Source organism: Bos taurus, chromosome 13, assembly GCF_002263795.3.
Source record: "Bos taurus isolate L1 Dominette 01449 registration number 42190680 breed Hereford chromosome 13, ARS-UCD2.0, whole genome shotgun sequence".
Lineage (NCBI taxonomy): Eukaryota > Metazoa > Chordata > Mammalia > Artiodactyla > Bovidae > Bos > Bos taurus.
Genome location: NC_037340.1, coordinates 56,638,789 through 56,665,681, shown reverse-complemented (window position 1 = coordinate 56,665,681; position 26,893 = coordinate 56,638,789). Strand labels below are relative to the sequence as shown.

General features: G+C 36.6%; 1 protein-coding gene across 10 annotated transcripts in view; it reads right to left on the bottom strand.

Annotated features, from left to right (window-relative positions):
* The window catches only part of SYCP2 (synaptonemal complex protein 2), a 73,306-nt gene that overhangs the window by 20,965 nt on the left and 25,448 nt on the right, over window positions 1-26,893 (bottom strand). For all 10 annotated transcript variants that reach the window (XM_059892988.1, XM_025001144.2, XM_025001145.2 and 7 more), the window contains 11 exons: window positions 26,507-26,567; window positions 18,754-18,902; window positions 17,527-17,601; window positions 16,776-16,922; window positions 14,178-14,277; window positions 13,183-13,340; window positions 11,395-11,464; window positions 10,983-11,040; window positions 9,654-9,787; window positions 9,074-9,510; window positions 86-213 (listed from right to left, as the gene is read on the bottom strand). In XM_059892988.1, the coding sequence (XP_059748971.1) occupies window positions 86-213; window positions 9,074-9,510; window positions 9,654-9,787; window positions 10,983-11,040; window positions 11,395-11,464; window positions 13,183-13,340; window positions 14,178-14,277; window positions 16,776-16,922; window positions 17,527-17,601; window positions 18,754-18,902; window positions 26,507-26,567 (1,517 nt within the window). The remainder of the gene's footprint in view (window positions 1-85; window positions 214-9,073; window positions 9,511-9,653; window positions 9,788-10,982; window positions 11,041-11,394; window positions 11,465-13,182; window positions 13,341-14,177; window positions 14,278-16,775; window positions 16,923-17,526; window positions 17,602-18,753; window positions 18,903-26,506; window positions 26,568-26,893) is intronic.

The window sequence follows — 26,893 nt, the reverse complement described above, 5'->3', positions numbered from 1 at the left end:
TGTTTAAAACTAACCTTAAAACTATATAAAATAATTTAGAAATGAATATTTTCCTGACACATACAACTAAAGTTTAAGAGCATACCTGTCAATCAAAGACTCCTTTGATTTTCTTGCAGACTGTATGCTGTCCTTTGGCTGGTATCGCTTATTAATTTGGTTTATCAAAGATTCTGCTGCATCAGTAAATCCTTTCCCTTTTGATTTTTCTCTCTGAAATAATTTATAAGTTACTTAAAAACTCTACCAGTTAACCTTCAAAGTAAAAAAAAAAAAAAAAAGGCTGAAAAATTTTAAGAAAAATCTGGTTCATTAAATAACTACAAAGAGGAATAAAAGGGTTCAGAAATTTATTGTTTTAAAAAAGAAATTATTTAATAAATTTTGGCTTTGTTAGGCACTAAAACAACCTAGGATAAAGTCTTTTAACATATAGAACTGTTCAGAGTGCTTGGTAGCAGTTAAAAAAATGTTTCTATCTATGGGGGGAAAATTGTAAAAAACTGAAAGAAACCAAGAGTTGGTTCTTTGAAATTGTCAATAAAATTGATAAGCCTCTGGCCAAATAAGAAAAAAAGAGAAAAAAGACAGAATTTACTAATATCAGAAATGAGAGGCAATCACATGGATAATAAATCACAAGGCTAATAAAAAAGTATTATGAACAACTCTATGTTAATGAATTTGATAACCAAAACTGACCAATTCCTTGAAAGATAAGTTTTACCAAAACTCACACGGAGAGAAATAAATTACCTGAATAGGCCTAATCTATAAAAGAAAGTGAATCAATAATTAATACCTGCCAAAGTACAGAGCAACAGGCCAATGGGTTTACCTTTGGGTTTTACTGAGCATTTAAGGAAGAATCATAATTTTTCACAACCTTTCAGAAGATAGAAGCAGAGGGGGTACTTCTTAGCTCACTGTATGAAACCAATATACCCTAGTACAAAATCAAAGAACTTACAAGAAAGGAAAACTACAGGCTAGCATCTTTTATAAATGTAGGTACAAAAAGCCTCAACACAAAGTTTAGCAAATTGAATCCAACAATGTAGAAAAAGAATTATGTACCACAACCAAGTGGACTTAATTTCACATATGTGTTATTGATTCAACATTTGAAAATCAACTAATATAAGCCATGCTAAGTAAGAAACATAATAAGATCATATCAATAGATGTGCAAAAGCATTTGACAAAATCCAATATCCACTCACAATAACAATTCTCAGTAAACTAGGAATGGAGGGGAATGTCCTCAACTTGATAAAGAATATCTAAAAAAAATTATGGCTAACATTACAACTTAAAGAAGAGAAACTAGATATTTTCCCACTGATAAGAGAAACAAGGAAAGCTCTCTGCTGTCACCACTCCTATTAAACAAGGAAAGCTCTCTGCTGTCACCAGAAGTCTTACAAAATGCCCTAAAATAAGAAATGGAAATATACTACATACATACTGGGAAGAAAGAAATAAAACTGTCTTTGTTCACAGATGATATCACTGTCTATGTAGAAAACCTAAAAAATCAACAAAAATTCTTGAAGTTAAAAAAATATATATAGCACAACAGAAAGATACAAGGTTTGTAAACAAAATCACTTTCTTATAAACCACTAATGAACAAATGGAATGTGAAATTACATTTTGCTTACATCAGGTCCCCCAAAATGAGATATTTAAGTGTAAATCTAACAAAGCATATAAATAGATCTATATAAGGCAAATGACTGATGAAAAAAATCAAAGATTATCTACAACAACAGAGAACAGATACATGTATAACTAAACCACTTTGTGGTACACCTGAAACTATACAACATCATTAACCAACTATATGCCAAAATAAAATAAAATTTTTAAATAAATAAATGGAGATATTCCATCTTCACAGATAAGGAGCTCAATGTTGTCAAGATGTCAATTCTTTCCAGCTTGATCTATAAATTCAATGTAATCTCAATCAAAGTTCTAGCAAGTTATTTTTTGGTTACTGACAAAATGATTCTAAAATTGACATGGGGAAGCAAAAGACCCTGAGTGGCCAACAGAATATTAATAGAGAAGTTTGAGGACTGACCCTACTTTAAGACTTAATGAAAAGATACAATGATCAAAACAGTGTGGTACTGGTGAAGGAATAGAGAAATACAATAATGGAACAAAACAGAGAGCCCAGAAAGAGAGCCACATAAATACAATTAGCTGACCTCTGACAAAGGAACAAAGGTAGGAGAAAAGTTAGCCTTTTTCAACAAATGGTGCTGGAACATCACCATGACAAAAAAAACCTAGACACAGATCTTATACCCTTCATGACAATTAACTCAAAATGGATAATAGACCTAAATGTAAAGTGCAAACTGTAAAAATCCTAGGAGATAACACAGGAGAAAATCTAGGTGACCTTGGGTTTTGCAATGCCTTTTTATTTGCTAAGCCAAAAGCACAATCCATGAAAAGAAAAAACTGTTAAGTAGGACTTCATTAAAATTAAAAATTTCTGCTCTGCAAAAGACACTGTTTGGAGAATGAAAAGACAGGCCACAGACTGGAAGCAAATATTTGTAAAATACATATCTGATAAAGAACGGGTATCTTAAATACACAAAGAACTATTAAAACTCAACAATTAGGAAACCCAATTAATAACTGGGCAAAAGATCTGAGGAGACAACTCACCAAACAAGATATAAGTATGGTAAATAAAGATACAAAAGATGCTTAACATCACCTGTCATTAGGGAATTGCAAATTAAAACTAATACCATCAAGCACCCATGAGAATGGCTAAAATCCAAAACACTGACAATACCCAGTAGCAAGGATGTAGATCAACAGGAACTTTGATTCGCTGCTGCTGAAATGCAAAAACAGTACAGCCACTTTTTCCATTTATGGAAGAAAGGCAGTTTCTTATAAAACTAAACATACTCTTACCATATGACCCAGCAATCATGCTTCTTGGTATTTTCCCAAATGAGTTGAAAGTTTATGTCCACACAAAACCTGCACATGAATGTTTATAGAAGCATTATTCTTAAGTTTCAAACATGGAAAGAACCAAGATGTCCTTCAATAGATGAATAGATAAACAAAATCTTGGTATGTCCATATAAAGGATTCATCATTAACAACAAAAAAGCTGTCAAACCATGAAAACATAGGGAGGAAAATTCAATGCATATTGCTAAGTGAAAGAAGCCCAATATGACTTCATATGATTCAGTATGTAGCCTAAATATACAGGCTACATACTATATGATTCCAACTCGATGGTATTCTGGAAAAGGCAAAATTATGGAGACAGTAAAAAGATCAGTTTTTGTCTGGAGTTCTATTGGGGAGAGAAGAAACAGGGGAGATGGACCATGGGAATTTTAGGCAATGAAACTATTATTATGCATGATACTCTAAGGGTCAATATCTGTTGTTATACATCTGTCAAGACACATGGAAGATACAAAGAGTTAACTATAAGGTAAACTATATACTTGAGTTAATAATGTATCAATATTGGCTCATCATTTGTAACAAATCTGTAACACTAATCTGTTACTGATAGGGAAAACTGGGGTGCAGTGATGGAGTAATATGGACTCTGTATAGCTGTTATCTCTGAAACTGCTCTAAAAATTATATTAATTTTTTAATATAAAGACTACAAAGTAAGAATTATTGTCTGCATAATTTTAGATAATTTGGTTAAAAGAAAGTCTGAATGAGAGTCTTAAAAGACATGAGTTCTCTTGCTTTTAGTTTTACTTTTTTCCTGGGAATCAGGCATATGGGTTTTTTTAATTGTGGTAAAATATTTTGCCAAGAGAACGCACTGGTCATTGCAAACACCCTCTTCCAACAACACAAGAGAAGACTACACATGGACATCACCAGATGGTCAATACCAAATCATACTGATTATATTCTTTGTAGTCAAATATGGAGAAGCTCTATACAGTCAGCAAAAACAAGACTGGGAGCTGACTGTGGCTCAGATCATGAACTCCTTATTGCAACATTCAGACTGAAATTGAAGAAAGTAGGGAAAACCACTAGAAATCAAATCTCTTATGACTATACAGTGGAAATGAGAAATAGAATCAAGGGATTAGATGCGACAGACAGAGTGCCTGAAGAACTATGGACACAGGTTCGTGACACTGTACAGGAGGCAGGGATCAAGACCATCCCCAAGAAAAAGAAATGCAAAAAGGCAAAATGGTTGTCTGAGGAGGCCTTACAAACAGCTATGAAAAGAAGAGAAGTGAAGGGCAAAGGAGAAAAGGAAAGATATACCCATTTGAATGCAGAGTTCCAAAGAATAGCAAGGAGAGATAAGAAAGCCTTCCTCAGTAACCAATGCAAAGAAATAGAGGAAAACAATAGAAAGGGAAAGACTAGAGATCTCTTCAAGAAAATTAGAGATACAAAGGGAACATTTCATGCAAAGATGGGCTCAATAAAGGACAGAAATGGTATAGATGTAACAGAAGCAGGAGATAGTAAGAAGAGGTGGCAAGAATACACAGAAGAACTGTACAAAAAAGATCTTCACGACCCAGATAATCACAATGGTGTGATCACTCACCTAGAGCCAGACATCCTGGAATGTGAAGTCAAGTGGGCCTTAGAAAGCATCACTACGAACAAAGCTAGTGGAGGTGATGGAATTCCAGTTGAGCTATTTCAAATCCTGAAAGATGATGCTGTGAAAGTGCTGCACTCAATATGCCAGCAAATTTGGAAAACTCAGCAGTGGCCACAGGACTGGAAAAGGTCAGTTTTCAATCCAATTCCAAAGAAAGGCAATGCCAAAGAATGCTCAAACTACTGCTCAATTGTACTCATCTCACACGCTAGCAAAGTAATGCTCAAAACTCTATAAGCCAGGCTTCAATAGTATGTGAACCATGAACTTCTAGATGTTCAAGCTGGATTTAGAAAAGGCAGAGGAATCAGAGATCAAATTTCCAACATTTGTTTGATCATTGAAAAAGAAAAGAGTTCCAGAAAAACATCTACTTCTGCTTTATTAACTATGCCAAAGCCTTTGTGTGGATCACAACTGTGGAAAATTCTTCAAGAGATGGGAATACCAGACCACCTGACCTGCGTTCTGAGAAATCTGTATGCAGGTCAAGAAGCAACAGTTACAACTGGACATGGAACAACAGACTGGTTCCAAATCGGGAAAGGAATACGTCAAGGCTGTATACTGTCACCCTGCTTATTTAACTTATATGCAGAGTACATCATGAGAAACGCTGGGCTAGATGAAGCACAAGCTGGAATCAAGATTTCTGGGAGAAATATCAATAACCTCAGATATGCAGATGACATCACCCTTATGGCAGAAAGTGAAGACAAACTAAAGAGCCTGTTGATGAAAGTGAAAGAGCAGAGTGAAAAATTTGGCTTAAAGCTCAACATTCAGAAAACTAAGATCATGGCATCTGGTCCCATCACTTCACAGCAAATAGATGGGGAAACAGTGAAAACAGTGACCAAATTTATTTTTTTGGGCTCCAACATCACTGCAGATGGTGACCGCAGCCATGAAATTGAAAGATGCTTGCTCCTTGGAAGAAAAGTTATAACCAACCTAGACAGCTTATTAAAAAGCAGAGACATTACCTTGCCCACAAAGGCCTGCCTAGTCAAAGCTATAGTTTTTCCAGTAGTCACATATGGATGTGAGAGTTGGACTATAAAGAAAGCTGAGCGCTGAAGAACTGATGCTTTTGAATTGTGGTGGTGGATAAGACTCTTGAGAGTCCCTTGGACAGCAAGGAGATCCAACCAGTCAGTCCTAAAGGAAATCATCCCTGAATATTCATTGGAAGGACTGACGCTAAAACTGGAACTCCAATACTCTGTCCACCTGATGCAAAGAACTGACTCATTTGTAAAGACCCTGATGCTGGGAAAGATTTAAGGCAGGAGGAGAAGGGGACGACAGAGGATGAGATGGTTAGATGGCATCACCGACTCAATGGACATGGGTTTGGGTGGACTCCGGGAGTTGGTGACGGATAGGGAGGCCTGGTATGTTGCAATCCATGGGGTCGCAAAGAGTTGGACACAACTGAGTGACTGAACTGAACAAATATAGCATGACATAAAATATACTATCACTTTTTAAGTTCATATGTTTTTATATATAGTAAATAATAAGTTATTACTACCTCCTCTTGAGATTACCAGAACAAAGACAGGGTATACTCACCTTGATAAAAATGTGGCAAAAACAAACCTCCCCTATAAGAGTGTATTAAGAACTTTGACATAATTGGAGTCAATGTGGGAAATCTGTACTACTGAACTATAGAGGTTCTATTTCTCTGGGCTTATCCAGTGAAAGACAGGATCAGACAGATGACTATCTTGGAGGACAGCAGCAGAAACTCTAGCATAGTAATAAAGAGAGTGCACTATGAAGGAGTGAAAAGAACTTCTGAAAACAAGAAGTTGATTTTTTAAAAAATCAAGAGCACAGCTTAGAAAAGATGATTGAGTTTTGGTGCTTCCAGCAAAAAAATAATCACTAGATCAGAAAAATTCCATGGAGTGATTCTAAATTCCAATGAAAACAGTTTAAAATTGAAGGACAGATCAACACTCAGACAACAAAAACCTTACTTCCACTGGGTCTGAAGAAACTAAATAGCAGCTAAGACTAGAAAGAAGAGCATACTGATAAGAAAAAAATAACCAAAAGTATTTGGTTAAAAAAGAAAGCAGCTAAAATAGATAGAAAACGTGATTTGCAGGTTGAAAACAAAATAAAGAGTAGTCTGGTCAAGATAAATTCAGTTCAGTTCAGTTCAGCCGCTCAGTCGTGTCCGACTCTTTGTGACCCCATGAATGGCAGCACGCCAGGCCTCCCTGTCCATCACCAACTCCCGGAGTTCACTCAGACTCCCGTCCATTGAGACAGTGATGCCAGCCAGCCATCTCGTCCTCTGTCGTCCCCTTCTCCTCCTACCCCCAATCCCTCCCAGCATCAGAGTCTTTTCCAGTGAGTCAACTCTTCGCATGAGGTGGCCAAAGTACTGGAGTTTCAGCTTGAGCATCATTCCTTCCAAAGAAATCCCAGGGCTGATCTCCTTCAGAATGGACTGGTTGGATCTCCTTGCAGTCCAAGGGACTCTCAAGAGTCTTCTCCAACACCACAGTTCAAAAGCATCAATTCTTTGGCGCTCAGCCTTCTTCACAGTCCAACTCTCACATCCATACTTGACCACAGGAAAAACCATAGCCTTGACTAGACGGACCTTTGTTGGCAAAGTAATGTCTCTGCTTTTGAATATGCTATCTAGGTTGGTCATAACTTTCCTTCCAAGGAGTAAGCGTCTTTTAATTTCATGGCTGCAGTCACCATCTGCAGTGATTTTGGAGCCCCAAAAAATAAAGTCTGACACTGTTTCCACTGTTTCCCCATCTATTTCCCATGAAGTGATGGGACCGGATGCCATGATCTTTGTTTTCTGAATGTTGAGCTTTAAGCCAACTTTTTCACTCTCCGCTTTCACTTTCATCAAAAGGCTTTTTAGTTCCTCTTCACTTTCTGCCATAAAGGTGGTGTTATCTGCATATCTGAGGTTATTGATATCTCTCCCAGCAATCTTGATTCCAACTTGTGTTTCTTCCAGTCCAGCATTTCTCATGATGTACTCTGCATATAAGTTAAATAAGCAGGGTGACAATATACAGCCTTGACATACTCCTTTTCCTATTTGGAACCAGTCTGTTGTTCCATGTCCAGTTCTAACTGTTGCTTCCTGACCTGCATACAAATTTCTCAAGAGGCAGATCAGGTGGTCTGGTATTCCCATCTCTTTCAGACAAATTAAATAGTATCTAATTATATAAAACTGCAAAATTAGCTATTAAATATTTCACTTGTACACTAAAATGCTCCAATATATAAAACATTTTACATTGACTCTAGAAATCTGGCTACCCAGGTATTAGTAATACTCTGGAAGATAAATGAAGGCCTATAGATACTGGATCTTTTAAGGCACAGTGAAGAAAAGGATTGCATTATTGCCAGTGGAAATGTATTCTCATTAGAAAATTTTCTTTAATCTGCATCTTGGTAGCAATGACCAAAGAAAAGATTTATGGTAACTGCAACAAAAAGGAAACTTTTTGTCTCAAAATATGGTGTATACTAGCTAAAACTGTTCTGGAGATGTTCTACAGACAATGAATCTGAAGAAAAGGAGGCTCCAATGAGGACGAACAACATGTTTCCTCCACTCCATTTACATCCTTTCTTGAAAAACCTTGTCAAACTTATAGGCAAAATCCAAGAAATGTTTCAGACACTACTATGTGCAAAGCTGTGCTAGGCCATACAGGAAAACAAATGTTGAGCAAAACATAGTCTCTATACTTTAGTAGGTTAAAACAGGGGGAAAAAACCACACAGCCATTTATTGAAAAGAAAGATAAGCACATAAGAGAGCCACAGACAGTTCTATACCATATTCAAAAGAATCTGGGGGACAGAGTGGGGAGACGCAACAAGAGGAGACAAGGAACTGCAGGGCTCATACATGCTGTACCTATTTACATGCCTGCTATGCACTAGTGGGCACATGAGTTCTATCACTATGGGACTGGGGACAGGTCAGAAAGGAGTTCAGGAGCACTCATTCTCAGAGTCTAAGCTTGAATTAAGGAACAGGGTATTACTTTCTTGGCTACCAGTGGGGAGAGGGAAGAGGAGAGGGGTAAGATAAGGGTATGGGATTAAGAGATGCAAACTACTAAGTATAAAATAGATGTGCAACAAGGGTAAGTCACACAGCACAGAGAAACATAGCTGTTGTTTTGTAATAACTTTAGAAGGAATATAAGCTATAAAAATATTGAATCATTATATTACACACCTGAAACTGATGTAATACTATATAAATCAACTACAGTTCAATTAAGAAAAGCACAGGGGAATTATAAACATTAAATTTGTAGCTATTAATCAAGCTTCTTTCACTTTATGTTATTAAGGAGGCATATTATAGGTATGCAGAAATAAAACACACTGAAAACTCACCGTGTTTTTTTGTTTCAGATCCCAGGAATTAAACTCAGCTGTCAATCTTCTCCCTGATTTTCTACGACTTTTTGCATTTTTTTGAGGAGAAGGGCTTTGATCACAAGTATCAGTATTCACATCTTTTGACAACACGTATTTCTTCTTGTAGATCACAGATTCTTCAACTGTCTTATTTAGGAGAACTGATTTAAAAGTAGTTTCAGATTCGATACACCAATCACTCTGCTTGGCATTCTCAATACTTTTCTCCTCCGAATGTGTAGAGTGACCTGGTTGTTGTCTGCTTCGGTGGCAGTCATCTGCTTCTGCTTTATCTGTTCTGTTATGCTGCATTATCTCCTTCCTATACTGTACCTTTTCTGTTTCCTCAGAATTATCATCAGATATTGAAGAGGATGACTTTTGTTTAGGAAGTTTCTGGTTGATAACAATATCTAGTGGGAAAAATGAGAAATTAATCCTTATTAAATTTATAAATTGATCATATATAAAATTTATTAAAACCAAAATATTTGTTAAGACAGTTCAAGCAGTAAGTATTTCCTGAATATTTTATATACAGCGAAAACTGTTTCACCTTGATTAAATGTGTCTCTCGATGAAGTACTTGCTCTTTGGTTATTACACAGCTTAATATTTGTTACAGGTGTCCAACATGCCCATTTGGAGTGCATCTTATCTCCACAGGTACTGTCTAAAACATCAGGTAACCTGAAAAATGATTCATTTGCTCATTATGAAACATCAGCCTATGACTCTGGTATAAGGTCTTGACTTTTTCTTAGTCAATGTTTATTGATAGAAATTTGTTAAAGAATGAAAAAATTTTCATAAGTCATGATGAAAATTAAAACTTACTATATAATTTATTAAAGAATATTATTTTAAAAATTCCATTATTGTTTCTATTTTGAGATCTACCTAAATACATCTCAGGTATCTGACATATATCTTCATGGGTATTTAAACTTGGTTAAATTTCTTCTCATTCATGCTTTATTATTTTAAAGCTTTTATTCATTTTAAGTCTCTCAATTTGAAGAGTTATATCAGTTGATACAGAAAAAACATACAAGCTATTCGCCACTGTACTATCATAATACTTGAAGATGATTAGTTCTATAACCAATACTACAGTCTAAGAACATAAAGGCCTCTTCCTTTAAATTTGTTTATCAGTTGCTAAGTCATGTCTGACTCTTTGCAATCCCATGGACTGCAGCATGCCAGGTTTCTCTGTCCTTCATCATCTCCCTGAGCTTGTTTAAACTCATGTCCATTGAGTTAGTGATGCCATTCAACCATCTCATCCTCTGTTACCCCATTCTCCTCTTCCCCTCAATCTTTCTCAGCATCAGGGTCTTTTCCAATGAGTTAGCTCTTAGTGTCAGATGGCCAAAGTATTGGAGCTTCAGCTTCAGCATCAGTCCTTCCAAAGAATACTCAGGGTTGATTTTCTTTAGGATTGACTCATTTGATCTCCTTGCTGTCCAAGGGACTCTCTAGAGTCTTCTCCAGCACCACAGTTTGAAAACATCAACTCTTTGGTGTGCAGCCTTCTTTATGGTCCAACTCTCACATCCATATGTGACTACTGGAAAAACCACAGCTTTGACAATATGGACCTTTGTGGGCAAAGTGATGTCTCTGCCTTTTAATATGCTGTCTAGGTCTGTCATAGCTATTCTTTCAAGGCACAAGCATCTTTTAATTTTATGGCTATAGTCAACATCTGCATTGATTTTGGAGCCCAAGAAAACAAAATCTGACAGTTTGCACTTTTTCCCCATCCATTTCCCATGAAGTGATAGGACCAGATGCCATGATCTTTTAAATTTGTTACATTCATCTAAATAGAGTAACATTATTATAGGCTAAATGACTAGATGGATATTCTCATACTTACACAGGTTTATCTATTCTTCCTGCTGCCTGTGAATCGAGAACAATTTCCTGGAGTTCACCTAAATGAAACAAAAATTATGGTATCCTCATTTTTACATACAGTTGGTAGGGTTAAATGAAAGCTAGTATAGAATTTGATCAAAGTTCATATATTGGGATGGAGAGATTGGTTGACCTCATCTTCCCACTCCCAGACCCAAACTTCTTGGGAACAAAGGCTGTTATTATACTTCCTCATAATTTCTAAGTTCTCTGCATAGAGCTGAATGTATTCATTATAAATCTTTTTCAAATAAATGAAACTCAGTGAAGTTAATCTATAGAAATATATATATGTGTGTATACATATGTGTGTGTATGTGTGTATATATATATAAGAAAGAATGACAAAAACTGAACCAAAAAGTACTTACTAAAATTTTGGTTTGCGAATTCAGTGTCCTTATTTTCTGTCTTTTCTACAACTTTAGCAGCTTTGATAGGCTATAAACAGGAGAAATTTTAATATAAATTTGAATTAAGGCATTATATGAAAATGACTTTTACAAGTTAGGAGTATTAAAGTTTAAAACTTTAAAATTTTGCCTTATGATTAAAAGTTGGATAGTAGTTCTATTTCCTTCATAAAATGCCCATTCTAGAATACTCCCTTATCCTAAAACACAAGAAAGTAACTTTACTGCAGATTAGGAGGCATTACAGCCTACAAATTTTCTGACCTCAGCCATAGCTAGAAAAATAATGTAATTTTTCTCTTTGAGAATTTCTGGAACCTCCATGCCATGTGATCTATTGCTCTTAATCTCACAGGCTGCATTTATTCTGTCTTTTCTCAATATACATATGAACTGAAGTGTCAAATGATCTTGTAAAGTTTTGGCCACTGCACAGGTAACTTCTTGATGACAGCAAGCTTCTTTTCACAGCCACATATACACACTTATTCAGATAAAATAAAAATATTCCATGACTATCAGAAAAATATACTCCCTAGCTAAGATATTCTGCCTCATCCTATCTTCTCTAATCTAGCCAGTGGTTCTCCACACTGGGAGAGGAACAGTATAAAAGTGTCCAAGTGTACAGGTGTGTTCCATCCTTATCTTTCTGCCACATAACCATTACATATTTTTTTTACATCCACCATCTTTTTTTTTTTCCAACTGTAACACCAAGACTGCTAAACTTTACTTGAGGAAATTATACTTATTACTGAACTAATGCCATGATAAGATTTATAGTCTTTAATGTGAACTGGGCCCTCAACACTGCCTAACACTTATTCTTAGCCCTCTCCACTATCCCTCAGTGCTTATTCCAAATCTTCATGTGTCCCTGAGCCCTCTGCATCAAGAGAAGCTCAACATCCTCACACTTCAGAGAAAACACAAACTTTGAGCTGTTCATCTATAAACTTATCTGTATCTCTTGATCACCTATTTCTCCAAGATACAACTTTCTCTTATCCATTCCCTGCTCAGTCCCACTTCTTCAACTACCTGGAAAGAATGTGCTCCTCGATATCCATCTGACTAATAACGTTTACTGACTCCAAAAATCAACTCACTCTCCATCTTCTAAATGAGCATTTCCTGATCTTTATCTTCCTCTCCAGCTCTGGGATTAGAGAGAATTGTCTGCCCTCAGTGCTGTGCTAAGTCACTTTAGTCATGTCCAACTGTTTGTGACCCCATGGACCATAGCCCACCAGGCTCCTCTGTCCTTGAGATTCTTCAGGCAAGGATACTGGAGTGGCTTACCATGCCCTTCTCCAGGGGATCTTCCCAACCCAGGGATTGAACCCAGTCTCCTGCATTGCAGGTGGATTCCTTATCACTAATGCCATCTGGGAAGCCCATCTGCCTCTCTATTAGGCTTTTACTGCATCCTGTATGTACATCTGAGAACACATACAACAGAATACAAGAATGATGGCAAGTTCATTTCTCTTACTGAACATATAAATCAAGAGTTGAATAAGTATTTCTAAATTTTATTGTTAGCACAGTGAGTGATAAGACCTTACTTTTAAGGACAAAAAATGATATGTAAAACAATTTTGAAAGCAATACTTTTAAAAAAAGTAAGAAACTCACTGCTTAAGAAAAGTAAGACCCTGTTTGCAGAAGTTAGTTCAATAGTATTTCTACAATAATGTGATAAAAACTTAATATTTAAAAATGCTTTCAAAGTAAAGTTACTTTGTCTGTATTATCTCTTCTCTTTTTTTCTTCAGATGGTCTAGATTTAAGTGATACAGCATAATCCACTCCTTGTTCCGATGTTTTAGAAACACTAGGTTTTTCTGTAGAACTCATCATTTGCAGTGGTGGTTTAATTCTTCTTTTTCGTGGTGATGCTAGAATGGAGGACAAAGGACTTATATTTGTCAGATTTTAAAACTGTATGTTGCTATCACTGAGATACTTTTTGCTGAAGAAAGTTAAAAAGGGGGGTCTTCTAGGATGGGTCCCAGGTTTCTGATTTAAATGAGTAACTCAATATGGATTCCATTTACCAAGGTAAGAAATGGAGAGAAACTGGCAGGAAGGGTGGAAAGATGAATTTATTTTGTATTTGTTAAGTCTGAGAAGTGTGTGAAACATTAATTTCCCAGTAGGCAAGCATATTTTGGGAATGGAAGGTCACTATTAAATTGTCATAAAGATTAAATAATGCTGTGTTTACAGCAACTAGTATATAGCATTATTTTTGAACTTTTATTTAGCTCTTAGTATGTACCAGGTACTGTCTAAATGTTGCACAATACTTATTTAACGAATAGTTATTTAATCCTTTATAGACTTTGATGAGGTTAGACACTGTAGTCCCATTTCATAGAAAGGAAACTGGTTCTAAACTTAGCTATGGAGTACACACTTGGAAGTGGGCAAACAAGCTCAAGCAGCCTGATTAATTTAATGTTTTATCCACTATGTTATGCTGAGTCCTGCTTAAATAATAATAAGCTCTTAATACAGGATATTAATATTTTAAAAAATATTTATATAGATACCCATTAAATCTCTCACACATTTGATATTTTTTGACAGAAGACATCTGCGGTTCATATTCTATCAATTTTTCTATCTCAAAATTATCCTCTAGGTAAATTAGGTCCAGAATATTCATAAGTTTTAAAAATGCCTGCTTTAAATAATACTTGTTAGAAATCTTTTAAGATTCTAAAACTTACATGTATTGACTAAAAGTATTGGACTTCTCACAGTGTATCTATCTGCACCAGGAACAATCATTGATGCTTCAGACATTTTTCTTTTGCTAGGAGTAATTATCTAAAACCATGAGGAAAAAACCACAGTAAATACACATTCTCTCTTGAAATTAAATATCCTACAATTTTATTCCTAACATTTTACCTTGACTACGCACAAGAGATGTATTTTATAAATTATATGATATTCAAATATTTCTGCATTTCGTCTGATTTGAAGGATTTTATCCTAATATTAATAGTCAAAATGAGAATATTGTTTTAAAGAATATCCAGACTTAGAAATACAGTAACTTTATATGTTTGCTAAAAATATTTTATTGATACTCAGTTTATCTAGTTAACCACTGGCTCACAGTTTCCTATTCTATAAGGACAATGTTTGAAACACATATTTATATAAACTTGTTTGTGAAAGCTTTCATAATGTTAAACATTCTTCAAAATTCTGTGAAGACTAAATTGCCTTTAGAGTAAAAAGCAGCTAAAAAAAAACAGGAGTTAAAAAAAAAAAACAACCACCAGGAATTTAGAGATTCAGTGGCACACAAGCTAGTGTTGCAAAAAGGTTTGCATTTTCTAACTTTAGCCTATAATGACTGATAAGAACAACAGAAGTAGATAAGCAGAGGTGGGACTACAAGGGATTGGCATTCCAGAGGATGCCATACAAAGGAGTACTGAAGACAAACTGTAAAGAGGCAGAAGGTATTTATTTTTAAAAGGCATAGGAAAAAATACTGATGGGATTTTGAGTAGGTATGTATATGGGGCATGGAGGAAAGGTTTCGAAGGATAGGAGAAAAGTGAATTTTAAGATTAACCAGAAATAAGCTACTGAACCAGCAGATCTGTCTTAAAGAAATTACAGTTCCTAGTGTTTATATATATGGAGAAGGCAATGGCACCCCACTCCAGTACTCTTGCCTGGAAAATCCCATGGATGGAGGAGTCTGGTGGGCTGTAGTCCATGGGGTCGCTAAGAGTCGGACACGACTGAGCGACTTCACTTTCACTTTTCACTTTCATGCATTGGAGAAGGAAATGGCAACCCACTCCAGTGTTCTTGCCTGGAGAATCCCAGGGATGGGGAAGCCTGGTGGGCTGCCGTCTATGGGGTCGCACAGGGTCGGACACAATTGAAGCGACTTAGCAGCAGCAGCAGCAGTGTTATATATAATGAATGGGATCCCCAAAGTTACTTATTTATATAAATGCTTCAAACGGCTAATCCTTATTGAAAACATAGTAGGTATTTAACAATAGTGCAGTGTTTTTCAAACTTTAGTGTGCTTAAGATCTTTTCCAGACTTTGTGTTATGATTCAATAGGTTTAAGGTGGAGAGTCTAAGAATCTGCATTTTTAATAAGTACTCAAGTTATGATTCTGATAAAAGACCCCAAAAAAGGCTTTATAATCTAATCACCTGATGGAACTATAGTTGACAAAATGATATTTTTAATTTAATGAAGGACACAGACAAAAGGGATAAATAGTGAGTAACAATGAATGGAGGAGCCTGTGAGAGTTACAAGCAACTTGATGAGAGATTAGTAAAAACAATTAATCAGTAAAAGCTCCATCAATAAAGTAAAAATGAACAAAGATTTACAAGTTTAAGTACACTTTAGACAAGAAGAGGTAAAAACAGCATGAATGAAGGTACAGAGGCAAGAATGAGTGTGACAAAAAAGACAGAGTAAAGCAACTGACCATTCTAAAGTGGAGGGTATTTTGAAAGAGTAAAATTAAATTACAGAAGGTCTTCAAACTAAATCAAAATTTAGATATAATGGGATAAACACAGAGATCACAAGGCTTTCTGAGCAGAAGAATGCTACTAGGATATTGGTATGAGAAAAATCAGTTGTATACCTCACAGGGCGGCTCACAGGATGGACCAATAATGTCAAAGACACTACTAGGTACACTAAAATGAGTAACAGTGAAGAGAATGAGGAGGAAACCATGTGAGAAATATTGTAAAAGAATAATCACTAGCACCTTGGTTCTAGGTATAGGACGAGAGGAGGCTGGAATCAAGGACATCATCAGAAAAAATAACAGCAATCTTACTGAAGCATGGAGGCAGATGCAAATTTGAGGCAAAAGATAGAGTTTGAGGTTAGACTTTAGGGAAGGGCTGAGAAATGGTTCTATCAAATGTGGCCTAGAGGAGATCCTTTATGAAGGAGGAGGAGGAAAAAGAACCTAATATTTTGCTTTTTACTCGTGCAAATAAACTGAACATTACATTATAAATTTGTATTCTACATTAAAGCCAAGTGCAAAGATAGGACAGAAAGGATAAATGCAAAAAGTAGTACTTTCCTATCTAACTCTAATTTGAAACCTACATGGATATAGTATACTCTGTCCTAAATCCCTAACCCTTGCCTATAAACACCGTGTGCTGAAACACTATCTTTTGTTTGTATTTGTAAAAGGCAGGGGAAATATTCTAAAATGTTACTGACATTTGCATTCTAGATACATTTTTCTATAATAATGATTTGCCTATGCTGCTTTATAAATGATGGTTTTGACACCATATATACCTCAGGCTGGCTATTTTTTCTATACCCTTGATTACTGTTTTTGATATATTTTGCAGGTTTAGTAAATTCCTCTTGGAGGTTAGCTGTTTCTTTCAAACTAATATGTTCCTCTTCAACTGGTGAGAGTTGACTTTCTGGGACTAGAATCTGTTGGAGAATAAGGAAAAACTGTTTAAAAGTACAAACCATAGGAAGTCCTCAAATATGACTGGATGTCTTCATAAAGCACTCATTCATCTCACACTCATAAAGGTTAGTTCTTTTTGTCTTATATCTATGTACTATTACAATTTTCAGTCCTACAAAGTGACCCAACAAAAAGCATCCACTTTTTCAAATGTTAACAGACATAAAAGAGGCTTTGGCATTAGTGGCAGAACATATATTTCTGATTTTTAAAGTTACCAAGACTGGTATTAATGAATAACAATCTACCTTCTGTACTGAAATAAATTATTATTAATAACACGTTTACAAAGGTGAAGTCGCTCAGTCGTGTCCAACTCTTTGTGACCCCATGGACTGTAGCCTATCAGGCTCCTCCATCCATGGGATTTTCCAGGCAAGAGTGCTGGAGTGGACTGCCATTTCCTTCTCCACTTTCACTTTCACTTTCTTTACAAAGTCACATATACCTTGTTGGGGCACTGACAGAATTTATTTATTCTCCAAGACAAACTTATAACTGTGCTATTATTAATTAGGGTTAACCTTAGACCAGTGATAGAAATCAAGTAAGTGAGACACATACCTGTGATCCACTTGCATCAAAAAGAATATGCACAGATGTTTTGGCAACGGATATACCTTGTTTTCTGGTAAATTCCTAAAATTAAATTAATTCAACAGGGTGTCATTTTCTCCCAGTTCTTTCCATTTTTAATGCCAGTATTTCCTACACCTGCTTCTTTCCAAATCACCAAATTATCTTAAATCAATTTTAAATACACATAAATACTCTTATCAGGGCACTTCAGTGACTCCCTAACTATAGTCTTACCCTGCAATTTTGGTAAAGGTTCCTCACAAGCATATTATCTGCTATTTTTCACCATAAATCTTTTCCATGTTATAGACTGAATGTGTCTCCTCACAATTCACACGTTGAAACCTTGTCCCCAAGAATGGTATTAGGAGGGCAGGCCTTTGGGTCATGCTTAGGTCATAAGGGCAGAACCTTTAGGAAGGGGATTACTGCCCTTATAAAAGAGACCTCAGAGAACTCCCTCACCATGTACGGACAGAGTGAAAAGACTGCCACTGATAAACCAGAAAATGGACCCTCCCCATACACTGAATCTGCTGGCACCATGATCTGACTTCTGGCCTCCAGAACTGAGAAATAAATGTTTCTTATTTAAGACACCAAACCACAGTATTTTTGTTACAGTAGCCTGAACAAACTACGACAGGCATCACCCAAACTTGTCAACTGAACATCTCCCTAAATATAACATGAATTGTTATCTTGATTCCTAAACAAATCCGACTCATTATGTTTTCCACAATCCTGAAAAACATCTTATCTAAATTTCATTAATTTCAAAGGCCATTTCAAGGTCCAACTCCATAGCCTTTCCTTCAGATCTGACTCTTAATGAGCATTCTCTTTGTTCAATTTCTATGCATCATTTTCTATACACCACTTACTTCTTCTGAGATATATTCTGTAATTCTCACAATGTTTAGTATCTTAAAAACAAGGCTTTGTCTCATTTCATTTTTTAAATGCCTGGAAGGAATTCATCATTAAATGTTTTGAGTAGCTGCTGCTAATTTTGTCATCTGAGATTCATTCTAATAGATATCTGAAAGGGTATGGCTGATAATATGATGGTTATTCCACAACACAAATTTAAAGAACTAAAAATCTATATGTTATTTAAGAATTGTAGAGAAAAAAAAAATCACTGAAACTTACAGTCCTAAGTAACTGAAAGTTCCCAGAATTATGAAAATATTTAAAAGTTTAACTTACCTTATATTTACTTCCACCAAAAATTTTTTGTGCCACATTAGTGATTTCTAATGATGCATCAAAATACAAAAGCAATTCTTTCCCTTCTCTTTTACTAATTTTTACTATATTTTTCAGAATTACAGTCAGTAGCTTCTTCGATTCTCTCACTGTACACAAATAAATCACACTGATTAGTTTATATTCATTTCTATGATACCACTCTATAGGTATATTATAAATAAGAAAAGCATGCAGCATACCAGTTAAAATGAACTGAAACAAAATTAACTTTTAGGATTTAACAGTATTGAGTCAATTCTGGTACTAACTACTTACAGAAACAAAAATTGTCCATGGAGTCTTTTATATATTCCTGTAAATTGAACAAAGGGTCTAACAACACCCTGCGGAGCTGCTACTTCACCATTCCCCTAGTCTGCAACTGTAGATATTCTTTTTCTCTAGAACCATTGCTTTCATTCCAATCCCAAAGGGCAATGCCAAAGAATGTTCAAACTACCGCACAATTGCACTCATTTCACACGCTAGCAAGGTAATGCTCAAAATCCTGCAAACTAGGCTTCAACAGTACATGAACCGAGAACTTTCAGATGTCTAGCTGGATTTAGAAAAGGCAGAGGAACCAGAGATCGAATTGCCAACATCCTCTGGATCACAGGAAAAGCAAGAGAATTCCAGAAAAATATTTACTTCTGCTTCATTGACTATGGTATAACCTTTGACTGTGCAGATCACAACAAACTGTCGAAAATTCTTAAAGAGGTGGGAATACCAGACCACCTTTATCTGCTTCCTGAGAAATCTGTATGCAGGTCAAAAAGCAACAGTTAGAACCAGATATGGAACTGACTGGTTCCAAATAGGAAAAGGAGTATGTCAAGGCTGTATATTGTCACTCTGCTTTTAACTTACATGCAGAGTACATCATGCAAAATGCTGGGCTGGATGAAGCACAAGCTGGAATCAAGATTGCTGGGAGAAATACCAATAACCTCAGATATGCAGATGACACCACCCTTCTGGCAGAAAGTGAAGAGGAACTAAAGAAAGAGCATCTTGATGAAGGTGAAAGCAGAGTGAAAAAGCTGGCTTAAAACTCATTAAAAAAAAACTAAGATCATGGCATCCAATCCCATCACTTCATGATAAACAAATGGGGAAACAATGGAAACAGTGACAGACTATTTTCTTGGGCTCCAAAATCACTGCTGACAGTGACTGCAGCCATGAAATTAAAAGATGCTTCCTCCTTGGGGGAAAAAAAAAAAACTATGACCAACCTAGACAGCATATTAAAAAGCAGAGACATCAGTTTGCCGACAAAGGTTTGTACAGTCAAAGCTATGGTTTTTCCAGTAGTCATGTACAGATGTTAAGAGTTGGACCATAAAGAAGGCTGAGTACTTAAGAACTGATAATTTAGAACTGCGATGTTGGAGAAGACTCTTGAGAGTCCCTTGGACTGCAAGGAGATCCAACCAGTCAATCCTAAAAGAAATCAACCCTGAATATTCTTTGGAAGGACCGATGCTGAAGCTCCAATACCTTGGCCACCTGATGTGAAGAGCTAACTCATTGGCAAAGACCCTGATGCTGGGAAAGACTCAAGGCAGGAGAAGGGGGTGACAGAAGATGAGATGGTTGGATATCATCACCGACTCAATGGACATGACTTTGAGCAAGCTGTGGGAGATGGTGAAGTACAGGGAAGCCTGGTGTGCTGCAGTCCATGGGGTTGCAAAGAGTCAGATGTGACTGAGCAACTAAAATGAACTGAACTGACTGCTTGATATCCAGAATCCATCTGTGCCAGTTATGTAGAAACTCAGATCGTGCTTGTTTCATACAGGTAGACAACATCACCACTTTAATATAAACGACAGTAAAAGATACAAATGAATAGTCAGATGAACAGAGAGAGTGCAAGGTCTTGAAGAGTCCTGAGCACAAGCCATACTTTCCTTGTGTGTGTGCCACAAAGGGTTAGTTTAAGGACTGAAGCATGTATGTATGTATGTTGGTGTTTTCATGCAATAGAGTCATGTCCAACTCTCTTGCAACCCTATGGACGGTAGCCTGCCAGGCTCCTCTGTCCATGGGATTTCTTAGGCAAGAGGACTAGCATGAGTTGCCATTCCCTTCTCCAGGGGATCTTCTTGACCTAGGGATCAAACCCAGGTCTCCAGCACTGCAGGCAAATTCTTTACCATTTGAGCCACCTGGGAAGCCTGTATGATCCAGTAATCCCACTGGATTGCTTATACTCAGAAAAATCAGAATTCTAAGACACATGTACCTCAATGTTTACTGCAGCAAGGACATGGAAGCAACCTAGATGTCCACTGACAGATGATGGACAAAGAAGCTGTGGTACATATATATAATGGAATATACTCAGTCATAAAAAGGAATGAATTTGAGTCAGTTATACAGAATGAAAAGATGAAAAAATTCTGTCGACAAGGCAGCCTGGCAGGCTATAGTCTATGGGGTTGAAAAGAGTTGGATGTGGGTGAGCAACTAACACTTTCATTTTTTCATGGTATATTTATTTCTAGTTATTTAAGGAATCCTCATAATGTTCTCTGCAGTGGCTATATCAGTTTACATTCCCACCACCAACAGTCCAGCATTTATTGTTTATAAATTTTTTGATGATGGCCATCCTGACTGGTGTGAGGTGATACCTCATTGTAGTTTTGATTTGCATTTCTCTAATAATGACCAATATTGACCAATATTGAACATCTTTTCATGTGTAAAGTTTCAGTAAGTCAGAGAGAGTCAAACATATATTGTATATTAATATAGACCTATGGAATCTAGACGGAGAAGCTAATGGCACCCCACTCCAGTACTCTTGCCTGGAAAATCCCATGGACGGAGGAGCCTGGAAGGCTGCAGTCCATGGGGTCGCTGAGGGTTGGACACGACTGAGCGACTTCACTTTCACTTTCATGCATTGGAGAAGGAAATGGCAACCCACTCCAGTGTTCTTGCCTGGAGAATCCCAGGGACGGGGGAGCCTAGTGGGCTGCCATCTATGGGGTCGCAGAGTCGGACACGACTGAAGCGACTTAGCAGCAGCAGCAGCATGGAATTGAGAATAAAAGGTACTGATGAACCTATCTTTAGGGAAGGAATGGAGACAAAGATGGAGAGAATGGACTTATGGACATAGCAGGGGAAGGTGAGAGTAGGCTGAACTGAGAAAGTACCAGTGACATATATACACTATTATGTGTAAAATAGTTAGTGGGAAGTTGCTATGTAACACAGGGAGCCAAGCCTTGTGCTCTGTGATTACCTAGAGGGGTAGGATGGGGGGAGGGGAGGGAGGGTCAAGAATGAGGAAACAGATGTAATTATGACTAATTCACGTTGTTTTGTTTGGTAGAAACCAACACAACATTGTAATTATCCTTCAATTATAAAAAAAAAAATCCTAGGAAACAAAAAAGGACCTGCCTTTCAAACAGGGGACATAGGTTTGATTCCTGGTCTGGGAAGATTCCACATGCTATTGGGCAACTAAGCCTGTGTGCTGCAACTACTGAAGCCCTCATGGTCTAGAGCCCCTGCTATGCAAGAGAAGAAGCCACCGCAATGAGAAGCCCACACACTGCAACTAGAGAAAGCCTGTATGCAGCAATGAAGACCCAGTGCAACCAAAAATAATTAAAAAATCAATTACAAATAAAAGTTTAACCATGATAAATTGTAAAAATAAAACAAAAAATACTTTTTCAAAATATAAACAACAATTTTCTGACATTAAAAAAAAAACTTATTTGCAGTACAAGAAATATTAGAGAAGTCACTCGGGCAGAAGGAAAATAATACCAGATGGAAATCTGCATATATTATAAATGAAAGCTGAACACTGGAAATGGTAAATATAATGCACTATTTAAACTATTTTAAAAATCTTTTTAAAAGTTAATTGGTTCCACAAAGAAAAATATTATTATACCATAGTATGAGGTCTTTGACACATTCAAAAGCAAAAAGATTTTTAGTCCTATTGATAGTAGTGGCACAAAGGCCAGGGAAGCAAAAGCAGAGGTTGACTGTTTTTACAAGAACCTATCAGGTTCCTAGGGGGTATAATATTACTTGCACACACACACTATTAAGTTAAATATGTACAAAATAAAACCTAAATCAGCCATTTAAAAAGTGAATATAAAGCCAACAAAAGAAGTACAAGGAACCCCTGAAAATGAAGTAACATGAAGAAAAAATAAAGAAACATGGCAGACAGGATGGTACATAGAAAGAACAAAAGCTAGATAATAAATTTAAAGCAGATAAACAGTCACCTTAAAAACCACAAAAGGCAGAAACTGTCAAATTACATTTAAAAGAAAAATGCCCAGTATATGACACCTATAAGAAACCCTCTTTAAATATACAGGACATAAATTACTTAAAAATAAAGATATGCCATACTATAATTAGCCAACAGAAACTTGGAGAGAGTATATTAGTATTACATAAAGTAGATGACAGAGCAAAGAATATTACCACAGGAAAAATAGTCATTTCATAATGATAAATTTATGAAAAGATATATCACTAAATGTTTATAAAACTAATAACAGAAATTCAAAATACCGGAAGTAAAAAATAACAGAACTGAATGAATAGAAAAAAAATCACAACCATAGTGGTGACTTCAACACCTCTCTTTCAATAATTGATAGAACAGGTAGGTAGACAATGAGGGTGTATGACTTGAACAACAGATTAACCCTGCCCTCCACCCAAGAACAACAGAAAACACATTCCTCTCAAGTGCATTCAGACCATTTACTAACACAGACCATATCTGGGTCATAACCTAATAGTCAACATATTGGAAAGGGTTTTCAAATCACACAAAGTATATTCTGATAACAATGAAATCACGTTAGAAATCAGTAACGTATTCCTGAAATCTCAAGTATACAGAAACTAAATAAAGTGCTTTTAAATAATCCGTGGGTCAAGGAAGAAATCAAAAGAGAAATTTAAAAGAATCACATGAATGAAAATGGAAGCACGGCATATTGCAATTTGTAGGATGCTGCTAAGGACGTACTTAGAAGAATTTAAAGCACTAAAAGGCTGTTATTAGAAAAGAAAAAATGGTCTCAGATCAATGACTTCAGCTTTCCCCAAGACACTAAAAACAGGAAACCAAATTAAAAAAAGTAAGCAGAAGAGAAGAAACAACAGATATAAGAGCAGAGATCAATTAAACTGAAGATCAAAACACTAAAGTGAGAAAAATCAATTAAACCAAAGGCTAGTTATTTGAGATCATCAAAAAAATTGATATACCTCTCATAAGACTGAGCTAGTGGAGGTGATAGAATTCCAGTTGAGCTATTTCAAATTCTGAAAGATGATGCTGTGAAAGTGCTGCACTCAATATGCCAGCAAGTTTGGAAAACTCAGCAGTGGCCACAGGACTGGAAAAGGTCAGTTTTCATTCCAATCCCAAAGAAAGGCAATGCCAAAGAATGCTCAAACTACTGCACAATTGCACTCATCTCACACGCTAGTAAAGTAATGCTCAAAATTCTCCAAGCCAGCCTTCAGCAACATGTGAACCATGAACTTCTAGATGTTCAAGCTAGTTTTAGAAAAGGCAGAGGAACCAGAGATCAAATTGCCAATATCCGCTGGATCATGGAAAAAGCAAGAGAGTTCCAGAAAAACATCTATTTCTGCTTTATTGACTATGCCAAAGCCTTTGACTGTGTGGATCACAATCAACTGTGGAAAATTCTGAAAGAGATGGGAATACCAGACCACTTGATTTGCCTCTTGAGAAATTTGTATGCAGGTCAGGAAGCAACAGTTAGAACTGGACATGGAACAACACACTGGTTCCAAATGGGAAAAGGAGTACGTCAAGGCTGTATATTGTCACCCTGTTTATTTAACTTATATGCAGAGTACATCATGAGAAACGCTGGACTGGAAGAAACACAAGTTGGAATCAAGATCGCTGGGAGAAATATCAATAACCTCAGATATGCAGATGACACCACCCTTATGGCAGAAAGTGAAGAGGAACTAAAAAGCCTCTTGATGAAAGTCAAAGTGGAGAGTGAAAAAGTTGGCTTAAAGCTCAACATTCAGAAAACGAAGATCATGGCAACCGGTCCCATCACTCTTCATGGGAAATAGATGGGGAAACAGTGGAAACAGTGTCAGACTTTATTTTTCTGGGCTCCAAAATCACTGCAGATGGTGACTGCAGCCATGAAATTAAAAGACGCTTACTCCTGGGAAGGAAAGTTATGACCAACCTAGACAGCATATTCAAAAGCAGAGACATTACTTTGCCAACAAAGGTCCGTCTAGTCAAGGCTATGGTTTTTCCAGTGGTCATGTATGGATGTGAGAGTCGGACTGTGAAGAAGGCTGAGCGCCAAAGAATTGATGCTTTTGAACTGTGGTGTTGGAGAAGACTCTTGAGAGTCCCTTGGACTGCAAGGAGATCCAACCAGTCCATTCTGAAAGAGATCAGCCCTGGGATTTCTTTGGAAGGAATGATGCTCAAGCTGAAACTCCAGTACTTTGGCCACCTCATGCGAAAAGTTGACTCATTGGAAAAGACTCTGATGCTGGGAGGGATTCGAGGCTAGAGGAAAAGGGGACGACAGAGGATGAGATGGCTGGATGGCATCACTGACTCAATGGATGTGAGTCTGAGTGAACTCCGGGAGTTGGTGATGGACAGGGAGGCCTGGCGTGCTGCAATTCATGGGGTGGCAAAGAGTCGGACACGACTGAGCAACTGAACTGAACTGAAAAACTTCTTAGGTCACACAAAGCAATAACCATGTAACAAAAAATACTGATCATGTGGACTTCAAATTTAACAACTTCTGCTCATTAAAAGCAGAAGTTGCCTGGAAAATCCCATGGGCGGAGGAGCCTGGTAGGCGCAGGTCCATGGGGTCGAGAACAGTTGGACACGACTGAGCAACTTCACTTTCACTTTCCTGCATTGGAGAAGGAAATGGCAACCCACTCCAGTGTTCTTGCCTGGAGAATCCCAGGGACGGGGGAGCCTGGAGGGCTGCCGTCTATGGGGTCGCACGGAGTTGGACATGACTGAAGCGACTTCGTAGCAGCAGCAGCAGCTCATTAAAAGAGACCACTGAGAAAATGAATAAGAAAGATATAGACGGGGAAAAAATACTCATACAACATGTATTTGTCAAAGGATTCCTATTCAAGATACATAAGAACTCAAAAACTTAATAATAAAAAGATAGTCCAGTAAAGAAATGTAGTCCAGTAAAGAAACGCACAAAATATTTAAACAGATAATTCAAAAAGAAAATATGTGAATGGCCATTAAGCACATGAAAAAGTGCTCAACTTTCCTAAAAGTGGTTTTAGGAAAATACAAATAAAAACTATCATGAGATAGCACTACCTGTCTACTGAAATAAAAAATGTCTTGATATCTGATTTTGCAGTGGTGCCAGTCTGCCAAGGTAAATGATTTCTGTCCAGTACATATTGAGAATAAAGTGACTAATCACAGGTTTTAGATTAGATAAGGAAGGAAATAAATACAAGATATTGGGGGTAACACAGGGTCAGGGAATTTGATGATAGTGACCATCACATTTATGAATGTGAACATATGAAAATGTTGATCTGCTTTCATCAGTCTACTGAGTTTTTCCATAGAGTATGCAACTTCTACTCCAACAGAAATGATAGAAAACAAGTTTAATACCTTCAATGCTGTATATCTGCACTTTTTCTTCAGGCACAGTGACTGCTTCCCACTGATGATCCTTAAATTTAAAAACACGTTTTGATCATAAATAATTTAATCTTGCTTTAAAGCTCCTTTAAACACTATCTTCAAGTTATACAAACTAAGGGTTTTTTTTTTTTTTTTTTACTATCATTAAGTAACTGGTTGATATATCACATTTTTTGTTCCATCAATTGACTACATAATATATTATACTTGTCACATTTAATCTATTTGTTCATTCTTAAAAGTGATATTATTGATTAATGTTTTTCTACTTTTAATGGTTTTCTACTTTTAATCAAAAAAAGAATGACTACCCATTCATATTAGACTATAACCTTTTTAAAAAATATTACCAAA